We start from the raw sequence: 21905 nt of genomic DNA on the forward strand, positions 1-21905 counted from the left end.
CTAGCTATGGCACAGCTAGGCAGGCTTAGGAGGGCAGGAACAAGTGAAGGCCATCACTGTCAGTGACTGTTATCCTGTATGAAGCTGCAAGGTTTTGATCAGCAGGTTCTGAGGAAGCAATGATACCTGCAGAAGCAAGTGAGGCTGGGCTGGTAGACTCAGGACTCCCTTGGAATTACCACAAATGAGTGTTGACTCTTCCTACGAGTCAGGAGCTCAGCACAAGATTTTTATATGATCCACTATTTTTAAAAACTCAATGTAAGGCCACAGCTGTTTCAAGTTTCTCTTATAATAATTTAATTGGTATGTAATAGCGTAGTTAATTAAATACAAATCAATAGTTTAAAACAACTAATTGATACTTAATATGAATGGGGAAAAACTTGGTTCTAATATAATTAACCCATATTAAATTAGCTATGAAATAACAATTATGTCTTTACAACAATGTAAAGTTTATGGTTCTTTAATAAACTTAGATTAGCAAGCAGTGAGACTCAAAAATTATGAAACAGGTATTATTGGCCTATTAAACATTTATTATGTGTCCTAGAGGGCTAGGGCCAGGCAACTAGTCAATATGAACAAACCTTTCTTAATCTTCTCCTCGGGTCTCTTTATTATAGGGCTTGATCAGAAAACAGGGAACTTTGCTGATTTATGGGTATCTTAATTGCGTGTGATATGAGTAATTATACTGAAAATAGCACCAGGTAGAAGTGAGGCGGGAAGCTGGAGTTTAGCAGAATGAAGGTGAAAACTTTCCAAACACAAGGCCTGCTGCAATCCCACAGTTGGCAAGGCATCCAGGGACAGAATAGCTATTGGTGGCTATAGATGGCAGTCACCCATGAGAGGCCACTGGGCAGACATAACATTAAGACAGCCCCAGGGCCAGGGCTAGCTTCAGGACTTTTTACCAGAGGACCTCCGGCCATCTCCCAGCCCTCATCTCTCAATTCTCCCTTCCACTCAAGCGGAAGTGACCTGATGTCACCTCATGGCACCGCCTTACTGAGCATTTATTTGTCTTTCATTTTCACAAGTCCAGCAGGAACATTAGACTCCCCAAATCCAACGTGGAGAATGCTCCAACATCTGAAAATTCCTCTCCAAAATGCTTAGAATGTCAAACCTTTTCAGGTTTTGGGGCTCTATGTTAGTAATATTCAAATAAGTAACATCTACACAAATGTTCTCTAAGCCAGAAATTACAAGGTCGGAAGCACTTCTGGCCCCAGGCATTTGGATAAAGGATACTCAACCCATACACGCCTATGGAAACCAATTGGATAATTAGTTTTGCTGGGGTAGGAAGCATGCTTTGTGTGTGGTACTCTCTGAATGTCTGGGGAGTAGACATTACCCCATCAATTTTTTAAAATATGTACTGTCTGTGGAGAGTTGTATTTTTTCTCCACAAGACTTTCACCTTCTAAGCTGAATATAGTTGATTAAAAGTTTATTTCTTGCCAGGTGTGGTGGTGCACGCCTTTAAGCCCAGCACTCAGGAGGCAGAGGCAGGTGGATCTCTGTGAGTTCGAGGCCAGCCTGGTCTACAAAGAGAGTCCAGGACAGCCAGGGCTACACAGAGAAAGCCTGTCTCGAAAAACAAAACAAAAAGTATTTCTTCAGACTAAAACCTCTGCTCAAATTATTACCTGGGTATTTTTCATTTGGAAACTTGATGCCCACAGTACCTCACTGCCCTGTAACAGGGCTCTCTTTGTAACCACAGAAAATCTGATATAGACATAAGGATACTTTGATCTTTGCAGTGAAAGACAATGTGGCCATCTCTGCCTCCTTCCTTGAGCTATAAAGTCCTTTAGTTCCAAAGTTGTGTCCAAGAACCTTTCTCACACTCACTATTTTTCCTTGTTTCCAGAACTTCTAGGCCCTAAGTCTCTCTTGTGATGGGGTCTTTCTAACCCCCTTCAACTTTTCCATCTCGTTCGACTTGTGGCTACCATGCTGACCTGGTAGTTCACCACATGGATTTGGTGAGGTCCTTCCCTCTCGCGTTTCCATTTTCATACCTGCAAGGAGGGTACTTGACCTCCAGACCGGACTCTGATCTTTGCCTCACCGGACTCATGCTTTTCGGGTACTTTATTCTCAGCTCTTTTTACCTTATGTTAGCTTTCTGGCTTTTCATGTAAGCCATGCAAGGGAGATCTCAGGAGCCGTAATTTATAGATGGAAAAAGGAAGCTGAAGCTCAGAGGAGCCCGTGGTGTGCTTCACTGTCGAGAGCCGCATCGCAGTATCAGCCAGCTCGGCTCATTCGGAAGCGTCAGGACCTCCCAGCAACTCCAACCAGGTCCAGCTGGCGTTTCCTCCATATGGTCCAAGGCACCATCTGGGGAATTCGAGCTATTTTCAGCCGTTCTGCTGCTCTCTGTGTTGAGATGGCAAGGATCTGCGGGCTCTGTGTGTCCCCCCTGAGAAGCCTCTGTGTCCTTCTTCCTGTTTCCAGATCTCTGCTGTATTCAGAGAGCAAGAAGGAGTAACAGATGGGAACCCGCCGTCTCTCACCTGGAGCACGGGGGACTCTCCTAGCTGCTCTCACTCTTCCCGGGGCTTAGCTCTGCTGTGTATCATGTATGCTGTGTTAAAGTCCTCTTTAGTGAGTGGGCGGCGGCCTCCTTTCTGCAGCTTAGCGGTTCTAAGGGTTCCCTGAAGGAAAAGGTGCAGACTTCTCTGCTGCCCCAGGATCTGACCTCCACCTGCTTCTCCTCGCTATCTTCCCTCTCCTCCTGAAATCTTCACAGATGCTCCACTTCCTGTTTAGTAGCTTGCACAAAAATGCTGGAGTCAGTTTCAGAAGGAAAAGTGCTAATCTCTTGTTTTCGATTTTGTTTTTTACTAGACTCTATTAATTGTACGAGGTAATGGGTTTCACTCTACCGTTTGCGCGAACATATATAATGTACCTTGATCATAGCATCGTTATCCTCTTCTGCACCCTCCCTCTATAGGTCACTTCCGTCTTCTGGTCATTCCTCTTCTAAAATAATCCCCTTGCTACTTTCACACACATGAGAAAACATGTGATATTTGTCTGCCTGAGTCTAGCTTATTTCACTTAAAGTAATGCTCACCAACCAGCTCAACTGATTTTTCCCACAAGTGACATGATGTCAATCTTCTTCATGGCTGAATAAAATTCCATTGTGTATATGTAATACATGTTCTCAATCCAGTCACCTTTGGTGACCGCCTCAGATGATTCTTTGTCTTGGCTATTGGTGTGCAGATATCGCTGTGGTCTGCTGACTTAGATTCCTTTGACTACAAACCCAAATATGGTAAAACAGGAAAATCTGATATTTTTACTATTAGAAAATGTAGGCGCCTCCATCCTGATTTCCCTAATTGCTGTTCGAGTTCATATCCCTACCAAAAGCATGTAAGTGTTTGAAAAAGTTAGTCTTCAGCAACTGAATGAGATGATAAATATGGCAACATGGCAAAAACTAAGCCTCACATTTGACCATGTCCCCTGGAGGGGGAGACCTGGTGGCACTCAGAGGAAGGACAGCAGGTAGCCAAGAAGAGACTTGATACCCTATGAGAATATATAGGGGGAGGTAATCCCCCTCAGGAACAGTAATAGGGGAGGGGAATAATGGGAAAAAGGGGGGGGGAGGAATGGGAGGATACAAGGGATGGGATAAACATTGAGATGTAACAAGAATAAATTAATAAAAAAAGATAAATAAAAAACAAAACAAAACAAAAAAAAACAGTCTAAGCTTCAAATGAAGCTATTCACTAAAAAAAAAAAACAAAAACAAAAAAAAAAAAAAAAACTAAGTAGCCCACAAATGGAAAATGTTATCATCATATCATCCCAGCTAACATGAGGAGGTAGGCTGGGAAGAAAATAAGAAGTCCTGCTACAAACAGCCATCCATTCATACTCTAGACAACCTTGCAAATGGGAGGGGCAGGAGCTGGTTCCTGCCCACCATTTTCCCCTGTCCTAGTTTGCATTACTTGAGAGCTCCTCAGTCTCTAGATGGAGGGTACCAAATGGAAAGCAAAATTCTCACAACATCCCAGACTGCCTATGAATGTCCCATGATCAATGCTTTCCCATCAGCTGGGACCCAGTGAGTAGTCACGTGACACTCTTCTCTAAGAGTAGCTCTGTGGCCAAACAAAGGGGGGAGGGGTGAAAAGAATCACAGACACTGGAAATAGACAAGTCTCACTGGAAAGCCAGCTCCTCCCCTTCCTGTCTATATGAGTTAGCTAGGGCTACTGTAACAAGTTATCACACAGTGGGTGACCAACACTGAAACAAATGCATTCCCTCAGGATTGCAAAGCTGAAAGCACAAGGTCAAGATGTCAGTGAGTCCTTCTGAAGGCTACTTAGAAGGGGAAGACATATTGAAGATCTCTCCCCCTCTGCCTTAGAAATGGCCATCTTTGTGTTTATATATATATATATATATACATATATATATGTATGTATATCTTGTATGTTTCCTTCAACTTTCGCTTTTATAAGTACACCTGTGATATTGGACTAAGGCCAATCCTTATGACTTCATTTTAATCTGACTACCCCTGCAAAGTCCCAGTCTCCACATAAGATTACACATAGGAATGAGGAATTTGGCAGGGGCTGGGTGGAATAGGACTACAACGTATGAATAGGAGAGGGTATACCCAACTCATCCTGCAAAGCAGTCCTATAGTGCTAACCTCTGGTCTCTGATATTTCCTGGTCTGTTTTGACTTGCAGTATCTACAGTCCTGGTATCCCTAAGAACTAAGCCTGAAACCAGCTCTGAGTTCTAGGGGGAGACCCAGAAAGAGCTAGATCTTTGGCCCTCAAGTGCCATTTTAGTTCTCTAAGCCTTGGTTTCTAACTCCAAAATGGAGGAAATATTTTCTGCCTTTCTTACTTCGCCAAGCTACTGTGAGCATCTAATGAGATAGTAAATATGACAGCATTGTGAAAAAAAATAAGTGCGCCACAAACGGAACGCAGCATCACCGAGTCATTAGGAGAAGTGAGAATAAAGGGATCCAGAGGCTAGAAAGCCCCACCCACAGCCTGTGAGCTGAAGAAACCCACTCCATTTATAAAGCTATCTTTTTTTATTCCCCCCTGGAGAACATCCCACAGTGTTCCCTACTTGTGGAACAGTTCCCTGTTTGGATGAATTACAAGTTTCATTCACTCCACACGCATCCCAACCTAACTTAAATGCATCCTGCTACATCTAAGCCCATCTATCTTCATTCTGATCTGGGTTGGGGAGAACTGCTCGCCCCACCCCTAACGTTTTTGAGCCTGCCCTTTCTTTAAGTCAGCATCTCTCTTGCTCCGTGCTGGGCACTGAGCCTGGTAGTAGGGGCTCAGGACTGGAAAAGGACACTCTGGTCCTTCTGTTGCTCAGAATCCAGAGCCCCAAAGTTCCCAGGATGCCAAGCATCCCTTCTTCCTAAGGAACATGCCTGTTCTGAAACCTGATTCTTTGCACACAGCTCTGATTAAGCCTTTGTCCCCATCTTACTACCCAACTGCAAATGACTTTTAACTTGGCTACGAACAGTCTACTTTAAGCCAAGGCTCCATTCAATCATATTCAATAAAGCCTTTGGAGAATCCAGGTGATTCTGCCACTGATGAAGCCAAACATAACAGCCCACTTGAAGAAGACCCCATATCTTGAGGTCCAAAACTGACATCTGTGTCTTCAGTCTATTGTCCATCTCAGAGATAAGAGAGGGGCGGGTGGACTGGTGGCCACACTGACTCACAGAGAAAGCCTCCTGCTCTCTCTGCCAAGCTGTTCCGTTTCTCCCCTGGTGGTTTTGTTCTTTTGACTTGATGAATGTTTCCCCAACCTCCAAGATTACTTCCTGCTTCTGTCTTGGTCTGTGTATAGCCAGTACCTCTGACAAGGCTCTTTGTCTCAGAAGGGCACCCACATTCATTTCTGTCTCTGCTGCTGTGGGCTTCCACATGTGGATTTGGTGACTTCTGATTTAGCTACACAAATCTCTCCAAAGATTTTTGCATATGACAAGCTAGCTAATCCTCGTGCTACCAGCCCTCCAGCTCACTTACTCTCTAAAGGATCCCAGTGGCTTCTCCCCACTTCTCGGCAGTGACGCCACCAGAAAGCCCTCTCACTTAATAAATTTCTGCACTGTGCTTATTAGCGCCTTGTAATGTAGCCGCCTAAATAATTAAGAATAACCCACACGAGTCAAATTAAATGAGGCAAATACATTGAGAAATTACCTCGTCCTCAATTTCTTTTATTAATCAGAGCTTTAAAAAAAATTTCTTTCCTTGCTCATTTACAAAAATCAAATATAGTCAAGGAGACTCTTGCTTATAATAAGTATATGAGTCCCAAGCCTCTCCTTCACCACTCCCTTGGGAGGTATCCTGGTATGTGACACATAAAATAAGCTAGGTTGAGTTGTAGAGACAAACTCTGTGGACAATCAGATATGGCAGGTCACTCATGCTCTCATCTTTAGATCTGCTTCCCTCACATTCACCTGAAAGTGTGGGGAGCTGCCCAGAAGACAGAGGAAACAGTGACCAAATCCTTCCAGCATCTTCTGCCCTCCTACCTCGATGCTTCCTTAGAGTCCCTCCTAGGCTCAGTCTAGTATCCCAGGCTCCCTCTCTCATTAGAAGCCACCACTGGTGTGCTTTTGGTAGGCCTGAGTCAGTGATAAATATAATAGGAACCTTCAGCACTTATTCTGCGGATGAACACTGCACCTATCATTCTGATGGCTAGGGTCTCTTCCTATTGTCAACACCTGGACTTTAGATGCAAGCTCAGGCAAAAAGCTATTGTTGGCTGAAGCCAGGAGCCTCCGCACAGCCTGTACTTCCACTGGCCCCCTCTCTGCATGCTGCATTTCTGCCTTTTGGAGGTGGCTATTAGAAGGAATCCACAAATATAGTAAGTAAACATCAAAGGGGCTTTGATCCACACGGCCCTCGACAGAACAGGAGCCCCTGAAGAAAGGGCCAAGGCCTCGGCTGGGAGAACTTAACATGTCAATTTGGGTGCCTGAGATGTGAAGCTGTTTGAAGTGAGGGCGGTTTGGCTGCGCCTTCAGATGAGTGAGCAAGCGTGCAGGGGAAGGAAGGGAAGTGGGCCTTTGGAAACAGCACTCTCAGATCTGCCTCTCTGCTCTTCATTGATAGTCAATAAATCCCTTTTTAAAAAATCAGGGGATCAAAGCTGATGACCTCCCTGGGCTGCAGCACCCTGCTAAGCTTTGTTTTTTCCCTAGAGCATGAGCCCCTAAGCTTGACTTATCTGTTCTTGAGGGCCCTTCCTTTCTTTTCATCCCTCTGTCCTCGGAGGCTAGACCTGAGCAGCAGCAAATGGGTGCAGAACATCCTGAGCAGAGGCAGGAGGAGGTATCATCCCACCTCATCTATTCTTTGGTAGCCAAGACACCTGCGGGTGGAGGGCCAAGGGCACATCCATGTTATAGACAGATGTGATGCCACTCAGTAGGAGCCTCCTTCTCTGAGAACCCAGGATGGAAGCAGCCAGGCAGCATAAACCCTGGCTGTAAATTCTGTAGGGGCTACCTGTAGTCATATGCCCTCTAGAACATTATTATGTACCCATTTGCCCAGCTTAGGACAGCTGTCACATTTTTATGGTTTCTTAACAAAGAAGTAGAGATGAGAAGTCAAAGGTATCAAAGGCAGTCAAGTTGAGCCTGAGTTGAGCCTCCATTCCCCAATCTGTGTCAAACAAACAGCAACAGCCCATCTGCTGCCATAAAGCATTGCTGTGGGACCTAAAGATTAAAGTCAATGTGAAGTTGTTTCAGAACACATGAAGTGCCCAAGACAAATCAGGACTAAAAGCCAAATACCAGACCAGGTAGCTTACTTTCTAGTGAGGGAGATAGACTCAAGGCCAGCACTCACACATCATAGAAGCTGCTCCATAAAATGTTCTGCAAGCCATAGTGTCAGGTATTTGCTACCCAGAGTTGCTTTTCTATTTTGGTCTTCTGGGAAAATCGGCATGCCATGAGTCTTTGTGTGCCCCTGTGCTCCGAGTCTACACCCCTCAAGTCCTAGATGCTGCTGCTGACCAGTGCCTGTCCACAGGAATACACAAGAATCAACTACTGCAGAATCCCACCCTTCCAGCAGGTGGAGCACATCCTGCCTTTCTATCTCTGGGTGTCCATTCTCACTATTTTTCTCGGGTCGCCCACTGTGTCTGATCGTGCTGTCCCACTCTGGACACTACCAGGTGTTTTTGTTTAGCTAAGTCTAGCCACAGTCTCAAAGTGACCTGGGCATGGTCCTCAAGTACTAAACTATAAAAAGCCCCTAGAGCCTAGAGTAACAGTTATGAGAATGTATTCTGCGGCCGACCTTTCAAAATCCTGACTCCAACACCAACATCTGTAAATGAGGGTGGTAAAAAATGAAAGGCACAATGTCCTATGTCTCACAAGATGCCGAGAGAACCTAGCAAGAACTTTTAAGTTACGTTATGCCTGGGATATATGTGCTGTAGAGAAATTTTCTAAATAAGCAACCCTGCTTATCCACAGCCCAATGTTAAGGAGTCTCCTCGCTCCTGACCCATTCCCAACTCACCCAACCTATGCTTTCCTTCCAGAGCTTGGCCTCCAGAAGAGAGGATGCTGTCTGGTGCTGGGCTACATGGCCAAGGACAAGTTTCGGAGAATGAATGAAGGTGAGACCCTCCCCGCCCCTCAGGGTTAATACAATGAGGGGAAGGCATGCCTACAATGGTGGTGCAGAGGAACCTGGGTGAGGAACACAAATCAGCTCAGGAAGGAGAGTGGGAGGCTCAACTTGATCTTCATGGTGCTATTTACACAAGGGAGAACAGCTAGTGCCAAAGCACAGGGTGATGATTCAGTGTTTTTCTTTTGCTATGTTCTCTTCCCCCAACATGTCCCTTACTTCCTTTTTCTTTCTTCCATACCTTTGCTTTTCTACCCACTCACCCAGCCCAGTAAAATCTGCTTCTATTATCTTTTTTTTTTTTTTTTTTTTTTTTTTTTTTTTTTTTTGGTTGGTTGGTTTGGTTTGGTTTGGTTTGGTTTGGTTTTTTTTAAGACAGGGTTTCTCTGTGTAGCCTTGGCTGTCCTGGACTCCATTTGTAGACCAGGGTAGCCTTGAATTCACAGCGATCTTCTTGCCTCTGCCTCTCTGAGTGCTGGGATTCCATTATCTTTGTGATCCCACGTTCTCCCTCCTTCTCTTGAATCATTTCTACTTCTTGAATTGACAGCACTGTACAGGGTGCTCAGAAGAATCATACAGAATAAAGCAGTATTATACTCCAAAAGCTTGCCCTTAGAGGTCTGCCTACTTTCCCAACTCCACAGATTGAATTCTGTCTCCCACTCAGAGGTGGTTCTGCCTTCCTCAAACACTGTGCCTTTTCTGAGGTTCACCTATATCCCAGAGGACTTGGGGGAATGTATTGACTTTGACGTGAGGACTGGGATGTGAGAAAATCACTGTCACTTATGGGTCTGCTGTAATAAAGAGCCAATCCTCTCCATCCCCAGCCATCTGTCTCCATGCAGCTAATAACCCTCTTCATCAGATGCCACAAACTGTTTGTCAGGGTTCAAAAGCAGATAAACAATGGCTGGGGATGCCATTTATTCATTAAAGTCAAGCAAATGAAGTCTTGGCTTCTTACCACCAGCCCAGCTTGCCATGAACTCTCCCCACATCAGGGCTCATAGTTCCTGTAGCCTCTTTCCCACTCCAGACAAAAAGAGAGGCTGAACATCCCATCATCTGCCCATGAGTTACACTGTACACAGCCCAGTGCCTTCTCTGCGTGCTCAGCAGCCAACTGTCCTGCTAACTCACCATCCATGACACTCATGCCTCTGTATATGACCCAAGACAGAACCTGAGGCTAGCTAAGGGCCTGCCACCAGAACCCATCAAGATGGCAGTTTTCTAGAAGTTAGATCACCATAAGAACATCCAGAAAGCTCTTATCTCTTACATTCACTGCCTGCCTGTTCAAGAAAGCAGCAGCTTCCAGAAGCCACTTATCATCTATAGGAGCCCCATGGCTGATCACAGCCAGGGGTTGGGGCTGCATACCTTGTGGCAAGCCCATCAGTCTTTCTCGTTGACCTCTCTCTCTCTCTCTCTCTCTCTCTCTCTCTCTCTCTCTCTCTCTCTCTCTCTCTCTCTCTCACACACACACACACACACACACAGAGAGAGAGAGAGAGAGAGAGAGAGAGAGAGAGAGAGAGAGAGAGACCACTTTCTCCACTCTCAACACTGCACCCCAGGAGAGGTAGGCAGTTACTTCTAATTTGTGGGAACTGACAGCATGACTCTGTCCGTGGTGCTGAATAGACATGTTCTCTTGCTAGAGATGCTCATTACAGAAACAGAGGCTAAGCTCCTAGGGATTGGGCAAGCAGAAAAAGTCAGGAACTGGCCTGCATTTGGATCTTGAAGCTCTAGGTGTCTGACATGAGTGTCTAAGTGACAAAGAAAATGAAGGGAGGGGTGCTGAGCAAGCTGGACCAAGATGTGTGATGGGTTACAAGTCTGAACCTACAAAATGGAGACAGGCTAGAGGAGGCCAAGACAGTGGGGTAGAACAAGCCATGTGCAGTGTGTTAGTTCTGGGTCTGGAAAAGTCCACGTCACAATGGGAAGAGGGGAGAAAGATTTTCTTCCAGGCCAGACAGCCTTGTTTTCCCTCTTCTAAAGTTCATGTGCTTGTTTCAGGAAGCAAATGAGAGGCATGTTCTACTCAGAGGCTCTTAAGCCCAACCCATTTGCAGATAAGAAAGCCATCCACAAGCACAGGGACTGTTTTATGGTTTATAATTATCTCATAGCAATACTAAAAATAATTATAACTCCTACATATTAATAATTGAACAGGAATAGTAGCCATGACATAGATCAAGTAACAGAATCCCTGGCCCATGCCAGACAACACACCTTGGTATGATTTAAAGAATTGGTAAAACAGTAAAAAAAAATTAATAATAATTACTGTTTTTCTCCAAGTGGCCAGAATTCATGAGCTATTGAGACAATTAGCTACTTCTTCCATTAGAGATAAAGTGATGATTGCTATATTTCCATTTCAAAATAAAATATAAAAGCCTTGCTCGTGCTGTATTAAAACATATTTGTTTTGTTTAACATCATTTAATAGAGTGTCTGTCACCTAGGGAGAAGCAATCACCTATTTCATTTGTTTCCCTGTTAATTTCATATCTCCTTTTATTTTATTTTCATTCCACCACCACCCCCTCCTCACCACATACCAAAAAGTAACAGACATTTGAGAAGGAGCAAGAGGAAAATAATGAGTGAACAAGAGCTTTATAGATCTGGGCCTTGTCATAAGTTAGAATAATCACAATTGGTGCTGTTAAGCTACACAAAGCAATAAAAAGAAACTGCTATTCAAAGATCATTTAAGGAAGCATTTGGTAGTCAATGAGAGAGCTGCTCTATTTGGGAGTGCCTAATCGCCTCTCAGAGAAAAATCTGTAGCATTCTCAGGAATGGAGGGTGTTTGGTAAATGCTGGTGGTGGAGTGTGGGGCAGGTTCTTTCCTGTTTGGACTCAACAATCTGGTGATCCAATAGAGATACAGGCAGAGATCAGCTGAGGGCAGACAAGGATGGAGCGGATAAAGACAGACAGGGCACAGAATGTCAGTGTTGTCCGGTATCATTGTCTTCGTCTTCTTCAGAACTCGGTGCTTTACAGGAACTGTTGGGAAGAAACTGTTTATTTATTCATCAAACATTCATTGAATATCATAAAAATGATACCCGTTTTTCATAATAAGTGTCAGGCTACATTATAAGTACTGGAGCTGTTAAAGCGAAGAAGATGTAGTGCCTGACCACAAGGAGCTCACAGTAAAATCACAACGCACGTCCCCGTGAAGCATCTTCTCCACAAAGAGCTCTGCCCACACCTCCCTCACCATATGCTCCACCTGGCCAACCAGCCTGCTCTCTTCCCAGTATGTATCACACTTTGTGGTGATGTATCAACCTCCCACTTATGTACCGTTGGCCCCACCTGTGGGAAAGGGAAGACCTCGCATCCATTTCTTCACATCCTAGGCACTTAGCTCAATGACTCACACATAGGGAGAGTCACGGCAAACTACCTAAGTAAATGTTTAATAGAGACTGTGAGTCACAATAGATGAATGTCCAAAGTCACCCGCAGCTATCAGTTCGGTCTTGAGAAGGAAAACAGAGGATTTTATATAATGCATCTCTGGGCTGGCCATGCTTTAACCCCAGAAGTTGGAGCGCAGTGGCTGGAGGATATCTGTGAGTTCTAGGTCAGGCTGGTTTACGTAGCAAGTTCCAGGTCAGCCAGGGCTACATGATAAGTGCCTGATCAGGGTTCTCTCCACATCTTCAGCAGTACCTGAGTTACAGGTTTAGAGGCTTCTTGAGCCCCAGGTAGAGTGGAAGGTCAGGGAGACTGTCCTTGCCCATGGTGTACCAAAGGCAAAACATCTAAACCAAGCATCACAAGTCCCTTAGGAACCAGGAAGTTCTGTGAAGCCCATCTTGAGAAGGGTAGACAAGAGTGTGCTTAAAGGAAAGAGGAGACAAGGAAACCTTGGCATCCCTTCTGTCCAGCCCCTTCCCCCACACTGGGGTGGGTGGGCCGGCACAGATAAGTTTCCTGCACAGAGATGGCCTCTTGAGCCGCAGAGCGGGGCAAACAGCAAACTTCCAAGGCATCCAGAACTGCAGGGTGTGACCGCTTCTCTGTATTCAGTGACAGGAAAGCAGCAGTGGCTCCTGGCTTTGTCTCACTGAACCAGGAAAAGCTACTCAGTGATTGGTACAAATACCTTGTGCTGAATGAAGACTCTGACCTCCTGGAGTGCCCAGGGAAAATGAAACAAGATACCTGGTCCCAAGTCCATTCGCAGACCCTAGGAACACCACCGTGCTAGCTCTGGTTCTATGGACAAGTGCACGTCCACCATAGCTCTTGTCCTCACCTCTCAGCGATGGGGCCATAGAGCCTTCTACAGGGAACATGAAGTTCTTTGTGACAATATAGATGCCTGCTCTTTCTTTAATGAGTATAAGACAACCTTGGTCTACTATCTCCTAAAAGAGATGGTAAGAAAAATATAGCTTCCCCATAGTTGGAGCAAGTATATGGAGCCAAGTGTGGGAGCTTGTCTCCGCAAGATGTTGGGCATCTAGAATTCAACCTTGTCAAACTCGAAGTTGAATAATTTGGATAAGGTCATCTGTAAGGCTCTGTATTGGTTTGTTTTTCTGGTGCTGTGACAAAATGTTGAACAAAAACAACTTGGGGAGGAAAGTGTTTATTTGACTTACAGTTGAGGGAAGCCAGGGCTGGAACACAGGGATGGAAACTGGAGGCAGAAAGCAAAGAGGAGTGCTGCTCACAGCTTGTTCTTTGTGACTTTCTTGGCCTGTCTTCCTATGTATAAGAAAACCCCAGCATCATGTGATGAGGGATGCCGCTTCCCACAGTGAGCTGAGCCCTCCTATATCAATTATTAATCACAAAAAAATATCCCCCACAGGCTTGCCTACAGGCCAAGCTGATCAGGGAAACTCTTCATGTGAAGTTTCACCTTCCCAGGTGACTGTAGTCCATGTCCAGTTGACAGAAACTAACCAGAGAATGTTCTAAATTGTGGTGATGCAAACTCAAATCTGACTTTCAACCCACCACCCACACAATGCTTTCTGGTCCATCCCATAATGTTGGTGATTATGCTCCAAAGGAGTCTGTTTTAAGTTGAGTGGGTTTGCCAACTGCCCCCAAAAGCACTTGGGAGTTTCTTTCTCCTACCTCTCCTTGCAGAGAAGATAGAAGTCGTGGTTGGCTTCAATGCCGCCCAATCTGAAAACTAACTGTATTTCCATTTGTGCAGAGGGGAAACAGAATAGATAGCCTGGGACCTCTGCCCAGAGCCCTGAGCCTAGGAAAGACAAGGCCTGCTAGTGTGGACAGCTCTGGCCAGAAGGCTCCTTGGGGCCAGTTTGGATCATGAAGAGGGCACGCAATCATTTTCCTGAGAGTACTCCTGAGGTGCCTGCCATAGTCCCCTAGACATTGGCTAATACTGTCATTTTGTTAGTTGGTGCTTTGGGGTGCATTTTTTCTTATTCATTTTTCTTGATGATGTGTTTTCCTCCACCAGGGCTACAAAGCTGGTTATTTGTATAATGTCCCTGTTTATTATTTATGGCAAGACTCGGGCTTCCAGAGCACTTTATGATTGTTATTTAATTCACTCAGCATCTTGGAACAAGAGACCAGCTATTTCCATTCTCCTGCCACAATCTGATGGAAGATTCTAGAGCTTTGTCCCAGGCTTATTCCTTTAGCCATCATTCCTACAGAAGACCTGTTTATCCAAAGTCAGAGGGTTCCCTTGGCTGCAGACCATGCCAAATTACTCTATAAACACCCCCTTCCCTTTCACATCCTGGTTTCAATGTATCCTGGGGATTTAACCTTCTAGGTCTCTTCTGGATTTCTCTCTCTCTCTCTCTCTCTCTCTCTCTCTCTCTCTCTCTCTCTCTCTCTCTCTCTCTCTCTCTCTCTCCAACATATGCATCTCCCTACTCTTTGCATGCTAATTCCTTGCTTATCCTCTAAGATCCAATATCATTCTCCACTGAGTTCTCCTCTGACCTGTTCGCCTCAGTGTGTGCTTTTTTAGACGACACCCCTGCCCTCCAGAACTCTTACCTTTGTGTACAGGTGTAAGTTCATATTACAGTTGCCTCACTAATAGCTGCCTGGCCTCTCAGTAGATAAGCCCCATTAGGTCTGTTATATCTCAAGATCCTAACTCAAATGTTTGCACAGAATGGATAACGGCAGAAGAGTAAAGATGGGAGATGTCTCCGGACATGGGTAAAAAGAAACATGAGCATGCACCTGGAAAAGAGGAAACTGCCTCAAGAAAGGCATGTGACTTGCTTAGCATAACACAACCAGGGGGAACGTAGAGGCCAGGACTCAAATCTGAGCAGCACACAATTGACTGGACCATTCAGGGGAAAATGCCTAATTAGATGGGTTAGGGTATGCTTTATAAGAGACAGGCTGCAAGAACCTCTGGGGAAAAGGAAGTGGGTTCTTCACAGTGACGTGAAAGAACATGTAGAAGTCACGCCTGGCCACCCTCACCCCCACCGCTCAGCCCTGTACCAGGCTCAGAAATTATGAGCTGGACAAGCGCTCTGTCCCCAGAAATGCTGCCGTCGACCTGGGAAGAGCAGCCACTCTTCATGCCAGTTGTTTTGATACATATTTCAGTTTAAATATTTCATTTAGCATTGTACCTCGTAAGCCAAACACTGTAGCTTGGGAGTTGGAGAAATCGGGATGCAATTCCAGTCCTGGTCATAACAGGCTTAGAAGTAAATCATCATAGATTTGTGGGGCCAGAAGGGAGCCAAAGGTTATCTAGCTGATGGCTCCTTAAACTTTTTCCACTTGCCCACCTTTTGTTGGAGAAAATTTAATATAAATGTTTAAACTAAACATATAAATGTTTAAACAAAAAAAAAAAAAAAAAAAAAAAGTTTAAGCCAAACATTTATATGACTCCAGGTACATAGGCATGTAAACTAAGCATTTACTGATGATAAATCATAAAGGAATTAATATTTCTTAATCTTTGATACACACATAATTTTACCACTTATTAAAAACAAAGACAAATTTGTACACTAATGAGATGGGTGTTCTTGTTTATTTTTACATAAAGAATTAAATCATGACTAAATATTTGCCGCTGCAGGGTGTGTGTGGAACATGTCCAATGGTTTTCAAATCAGAAATTTGATCTTAAAATTGCCAGTGCTGAGAATTCTGCTTTGCATAAGCACATCATATGATGTGGCAGAAGCACATTTAGTGCACTTCGGAAATTGCTGGAAGTTCTGTCCTAAGCCCAAGCCAAAGTTCATTTCATGTTTTGTTTTGTTTTTTCATAAAACTCAAATTACCAATTTAAATAGCAATTTTTAAGATCAAACATTCAAATTCAGACACACTGCTTTGATACCTACTCGCTAAGGAATGATGGTAGAAAAATACTTAAGCCTGTCTTCCATAATTATGTAGTATGTTTCTGTGAGAGCAAAAACGTTGTATACATAGTAAAAAAAAAATCACCATTTATAACATTTGGTAGCCTCAGAACTGAGCTAAGGCGACTCAGGAAGCATTGGTTGGCACTGTGTGGCATGACAGCATATGTAGTGAAAAGTGCACGTACTGTGCATTCAGAACCCAGGCTGCAGTGAGTATATCTAGGTGATGGGACACAAGTGAGTACTGCCACAAACACCTGATTCACTGAATGTTTGGTTTCAAATTAATTATTTTTTTGTCTTTGCATGCCCAGAAACCTTTCAGTGATACCAATTTCCTATAACCTACACGTACAGCTTATAGCAACTCCCAACGGTGCCATGATCCATAGCTGAATAAGCTGGGATGTAGTCCACATCATCTTTTGATGGCTCAACATCCTTGCCAAGTTCCCCTGGATGGAAAGGCTTCTCAAACACTGTGGATCTGGGCACTTAGGACTGACCACCATTCACCCAGTGCCTCCCTGTTCATAGCACAGTGCCAGCCCCATGGCCTGTGAAGGCGGTCCCTGCTTCCAAGGCTATAAAGTACATAATATTGCAGTACAGTGTCACAGCTGCCTTGACCAAGTATGAATAATCAGATGTAGCCACAGAGAAGAGGACTTCATTCTGGCTGAAAGCCATGCAAGATATATCCAGGGTGGCCTCTTGGAGAACTTGACACTTGGTTGCATTTCTTGAAGAGGCTGTTGCAACCAATGCTTGCATCTTTCTAAAGGATGAGAGACAGGCTCTTTTTTTATTTACTTTATTTCAATTTATTTATGTATTTTATGTATAAGGTACTTTGTCTGCATTTACATATGTATACCAGAAGAGGACATCAGACAGTTCTGAGTTGTCATGTGGGCGCTGGGAATTGAACTCAGGACCTTTGGAAGAGCAGTGAATGCTCTTAACTACTGAGCCATCTCTCCAGCCCCTATGAGATACACACTCTTGTCAAGGCCATGGACGCCTGTCTCCAAGAGTTCTCATCCTGGCATTCCAACTGCACTAAGAAGGGATTGAGCGACCTGGGAAGCAGCAGTTATGGGCAAGGTATAGGGGTCTCCCCCTACACTGTGTCCTAAAAAGACCCCCTCTCTCCTCTCTGCCTCTCTGCCCTCATCTAGTCCCAAAACTCCATCACTGAATTCGCTGAATCCTGAGACCTACGCCCCAGGCCCCTCCCCCTCTGGAGAAAGCAGAGAAGAGTGGAAATAAATGAGGTGCCTAATGACCTGTAGTGCCATAAAGTTTTTAGAGCTGTGCGGCAGAATGAGTAGGTTTGGGTCCGAGATGAATTACCCAGGACTGTTTTTGAAGGGAAGTCAATAAAATCTGATGGCACTTGTACCACCTTCGCAGGGTGGTCATTGCACAGTGCCCGGTCCATCACTCTGGAAGCAGCAATGGGGTACTGTTTTCCCCCTCTACTCCGTCGGCTTCTTCCCTGTGCCTTCCTGGCTGAAATATATTTGTTTCCATGGAAACGGTGTTGTTACTGGTATGGGAGGAGTTTAATGACATTCAAAAGTACCAAATCAAGTCCATTTATATAATGGTTTGAAATACACATAATAGCCTATGGAATACAGGACACGGTGACAGTTCCAGTAACCGCATACCGAGTGTGGGATAAATAGAGCAATGTAACAGTCCCCCGCCCCTGAGTCAAATGGACTAGGAATAACCACAACTCTTAGCAGCAAAGAGTAACACATCTCAACTGCTATTCATGAAAGGATCTCAAAACATGGCACAGGCCACTCCTCTCTTGTGGAGGAAGGATGCTAGGCCAAGGCCCCTCTGCACCTGACAAGATGTGACCCCGAATCAGGTTTTGTAGGTGCAGAGGTGAGGATGTAGCAGTGGATGCTGTCATTCATACAAAGGGACAAGATTCCCATCTAGCGCCCCTTAATCTGCCACTCTGGCTAGCCAGCTCCTCTCACTGCACTGAGAGCTGCACTTGGGTCTGCTTTGAAAGTTCATTGCTGTTTGAGCTGGGGATTTATCAGGGCCGACTGTGTACTCAGAGCAGTGGGAGATGTGGAGGAATAGTCCCCACTTTGCCCAGTTATCCCAGAAGCACATTCAAATGTGTGATCATTTATCTGCAGGAGAAAAGGGTACCAGAGTGACATTTAAAAATGGACATGGGAGGCCAGGCATGGTGGCGCATGCCTTTAATCCCAGCACTCGGGAGGCAGAAGCAGGTGGATCTCTGTGGGTTCGAGGCCAGCCTCATCTACAAAGTGAGTCTAGAACAGCCAAAGCTACACAGAGAAACACTGTCTCAAAAAAAAAAATTGATATGGGAGAATGGAGGCAACACAGGGTATCACCAGGCCTCTTACCACTGTGGCCAACTAAAGCCTAGATTCATGGGAACTCTGGGACAAGCTATAGAGTAGTGGCTCAAAGTCAGGAGACCCAAGGAGAAGGGGACTTACAAACTATCTCTTGAGAGACATGGGTTAGATGTTTGGGCTTCATATGTCTTGAGGTAAGAGGGTTAACTTCCAGCACTGCTTACCTGACTGGTGTGAGTACCCCCCAAACAGAAAGCCCCCAACAGTGAGGTTTTCAGGTACTGGGGATCAGAAACTGTCCTATGGATCCTGAAGTGCTACAGCCTAGAAGACCAAGGGGGCCCAACAGAGCTCCTAACTTCCATCAGAATTTGAGATTCAGGGACAGATGAGTGGCTAGTGACAGAGAAAGGTGGGGTGAGAGACCGAAAGATGTGCGAAGGATGCTCTCTTGGGGCACAACAGTAGGTAAAGCTAGAAGCTCTGACTGCAGCAAAACTAGGGAACTTCAAGAAAGAGAAAGGACCAGAGCGAACCTATGAGGATGTAAGATCAAAACACCAGTCGTATATGCTTTGTATCTGTTATCACCCACCACGACAAAAGTGTCATCCCAATTTTTTAAAAGTCTGATTTTATGTATATGTATGTTTTGCCTGCATGTGTATCTGTACACCACATACATGCCTGCTGCCTGCGGCAGACAGGAGAGGCCATCAGACTCCCTGAAACTGGAGTTAACAGATGGAGAGGCACTAGAGAGCCTCTATGTGAGCGCTCGGAATTGAGCCTGGGTCCTCTAGAGCAACAGTTAGGTTGGGGCCCTTTGGTGGGTCAAATATGAAATATTCTGTATATCAGACAATTACCTTATGATTCATAACAGTAGCAAAATCACAGTTATGAAGTAGCAATAAAAATAATTCTATGATTGGGGGTCACCAGAACGTGAGGAACTGTGGTAAAGGGCCACAGCCCTAGGAAGGTTAGTAACCACTGCTTTAGAAGAACAGAAAGAGCTCTTAATTGCTGAGCCATCATTCCAGCTCCATCCTTATTTTTCTTTAACTCTTATTCACTTTACTGAACTGTATAAACTGCATTCTGATGACTTTAACCCCCTGTCCTCCTCAATCTCAGCCCCACTCCCTCAAATCCCTTTTCCACATTCATGTGTCTAATGTTAGCTTTGTTTTGAGTTTCCCCAAGTTTAGCCAGGATCATCTGTGTGACCGTGGGTCTAGCACTCTCCATGGGAGTCCGGTGGGCTCCTCAGTGGGTTCATGTTGGAGATAGTGACTGTTCTTCTCCCAAAATCCAACAATAGCCAACAGTTCTCCTAGGAAGGGGAAGGCCTAGAAAGTCCCTCCCTGCGCCATGATTGACTGTTGATAGGTTTAGTCTTGTGCAGACCCACTGCAGGCAGCCACAGATACTGTGAAATCATGGCCGCATTGGCTATGCCATACCCAGAAGACAGCACTTCACAGCCCTTCTTCTTATCTCCCCACTCTTACTGTCTTTCAAGCCCCTCTTCCTTGTTGGTCCCTAAGCTTCAGAGAAGGTAGCTGGTGTCTATGTCTCGTTTAAGGCTGAGCACTCAACTGTCGCTTATTCTCAGCATCCTGAACAGGCATACATCTCTCACTTACCACCATTCGTTGCAAAGAGCAGCTTCTCTGATTAAGGCTGGGAGTGGCATTTGTCTATGGTTATGAACATAACTATTTAGGAATTATTTGATGCCATGACAATTTGTTTAAGTAACAATAGTAACTTTATCTTTTGGATTAAGATCTTCTCAGCAATGGAGTGTTGGCTGACTTTACAGTATCAGGTATGGATTCCCTCTTGTGGATCAAGCCTTGAATCTGATTAGAAAGTAGTTAGTTACCCCATAATAGACATACCAATATTGTACCCGTGGGTACATCTTTCCTGGCAAATTGGTATTGTAATTGATAGAGTTGACAGCTGAGTAAAAGCTTTGATTTTTTTTTTTCTTCCAGTATCTTGTACAACATCTTCTAGGACTATGGGAGCCAGCCACCAGGGAGGAAGCTCGGTTCCCACATACTTTATATCTTACAACCAAGGTGTGTGGTATCTTTAGCAATAGGATTTTATCAACCAGTTCTGGTGGACAACAATAAGCAATGGCAAGAGCCTGTATTGTTTGGAGGTCTCTGGGGTCTCCCTAGACAATAATTCATGAGGCAGCACCTCCCACCTGGTACTACGGATCCTGTTATCAACACTTGGCTTTCTGGAGCACCATTATCCAGACATTTGAGATTTCTCTCATACCGTTTGTTTTTTAACTTTTGGGGGGGCGGGTTGTTGTTGTCGTTGTTGTTGTTTTTGGTTTTGTTTTGTTTTGTTTTGTTTGGTTTGGTTTTTTCTGTTTTTGAAACGTGGTTTCTCTGTGTATCCCTGGATGTCCTGGGACTCGCTTTGTAGACCAACCAGGCTGGCCTTGAATTTAAGAGCACTGGGATTAAAGGCATGCTGGGATTAAGGGCCTTCCTCTGCCTTTCAAATGTTGGGATTAAAGCTGTGTGCCACCATGGCCAATCTTAACTTGTGTTTTTTAGTTGGCTTACAAATAAGTGGGTTTCCATTTGGCTTTTTAAATATATATCCTAAGTTTTAATTAACTCTCCCCAACTCATTCTCCTATACCCATTACTGCTTATTTCTACCCCTGAATTCCCTGTCTCTGTTTTTGTATCACCTATTGTTCTGCTGTCCCCATTTTGAGGATGAAAAAACTGGAGCCTAGAAAGATTGGTACATTTACCTAAGGCATATGGCCAGGAAGTGTAGACACACTTTTAAACTCTATTTTAATGGGGTCTCTTATACCTTTATCTCCTTTCCACCAATGCCCCCAGCACTAGGTAGGAAAGAAAGAAGGTTAGTGGGGAAAGGGGGCATTGGTCTCTTTACTATTTCTGTCTTGTTAGGGTCATCAGGTTCTTTGAGGCAATACCAATCTCAGTTGTCAAGACATCCAGCAGTCCAGCAGTAACAAACAGCAAATAAGCCACCAGCCTTCTTCCTCTTCCAACGGATCCTCAAATCATCCATTTCTCTCTCTCTCTCTCTCTCTCTCTCTCTCTCTCTCTCTCTCTCTCTCTCTCTGGGCTCTGATATTTATACCCTCTCAGAGTCCTCAGATTTGAATTATCTGTAGATGGCAAAGATCATGCCCCTCTTCAAGTCACATGAGGCTGTTATCACCTGGCAAAGACACATTCCTGCACAAGGCAATTATAGTTAACAGCTATGGATAAACTAAGGCAGCCTCATATCCCACAATTGGGATTAAAACAAAAACATGTTTACATAACATAGTGGGGTACTTAAAGACACCAAAACTTCCATAACAGAAA

General features: G+C 44.6%; 1 protein-coding gene across 1 annotated transcript in view; it reads left to right on the plus strand.

The window, feature by feature from the left end:
- The window catches only part of Kirrel3 (kirre like nephrin family adhesion molecule 3), a 555811-nt gene that overhangs the window by 420506 nt on the left and 113400 nt on the right, over positions 1 to 21905 (plus strand). The window contains exon 2 of the mRNA XM_051156140.1: positions 8656 to 8733. Coding sequence (XP_051012097.1) covers positions 8656 to 8733 — 78 coding nt within the window. The remainder of the gene's footprint in view (positions 1 to 8655; positions 8734 to 21905) is intronic.

The sequence above is a fragment of the Acomys russatus genome, chromosome 14 (genome assembly GCF_903995435.1).
Source record: "Acomys russatus chromosome 14, mAcoRus1.1, whole genome shotgun sequence".
NCBI lineage: Eukaryota > Metazoa > Chordata > Mammalia > Rodentia > Muridae > Acomys > Acomys russatus.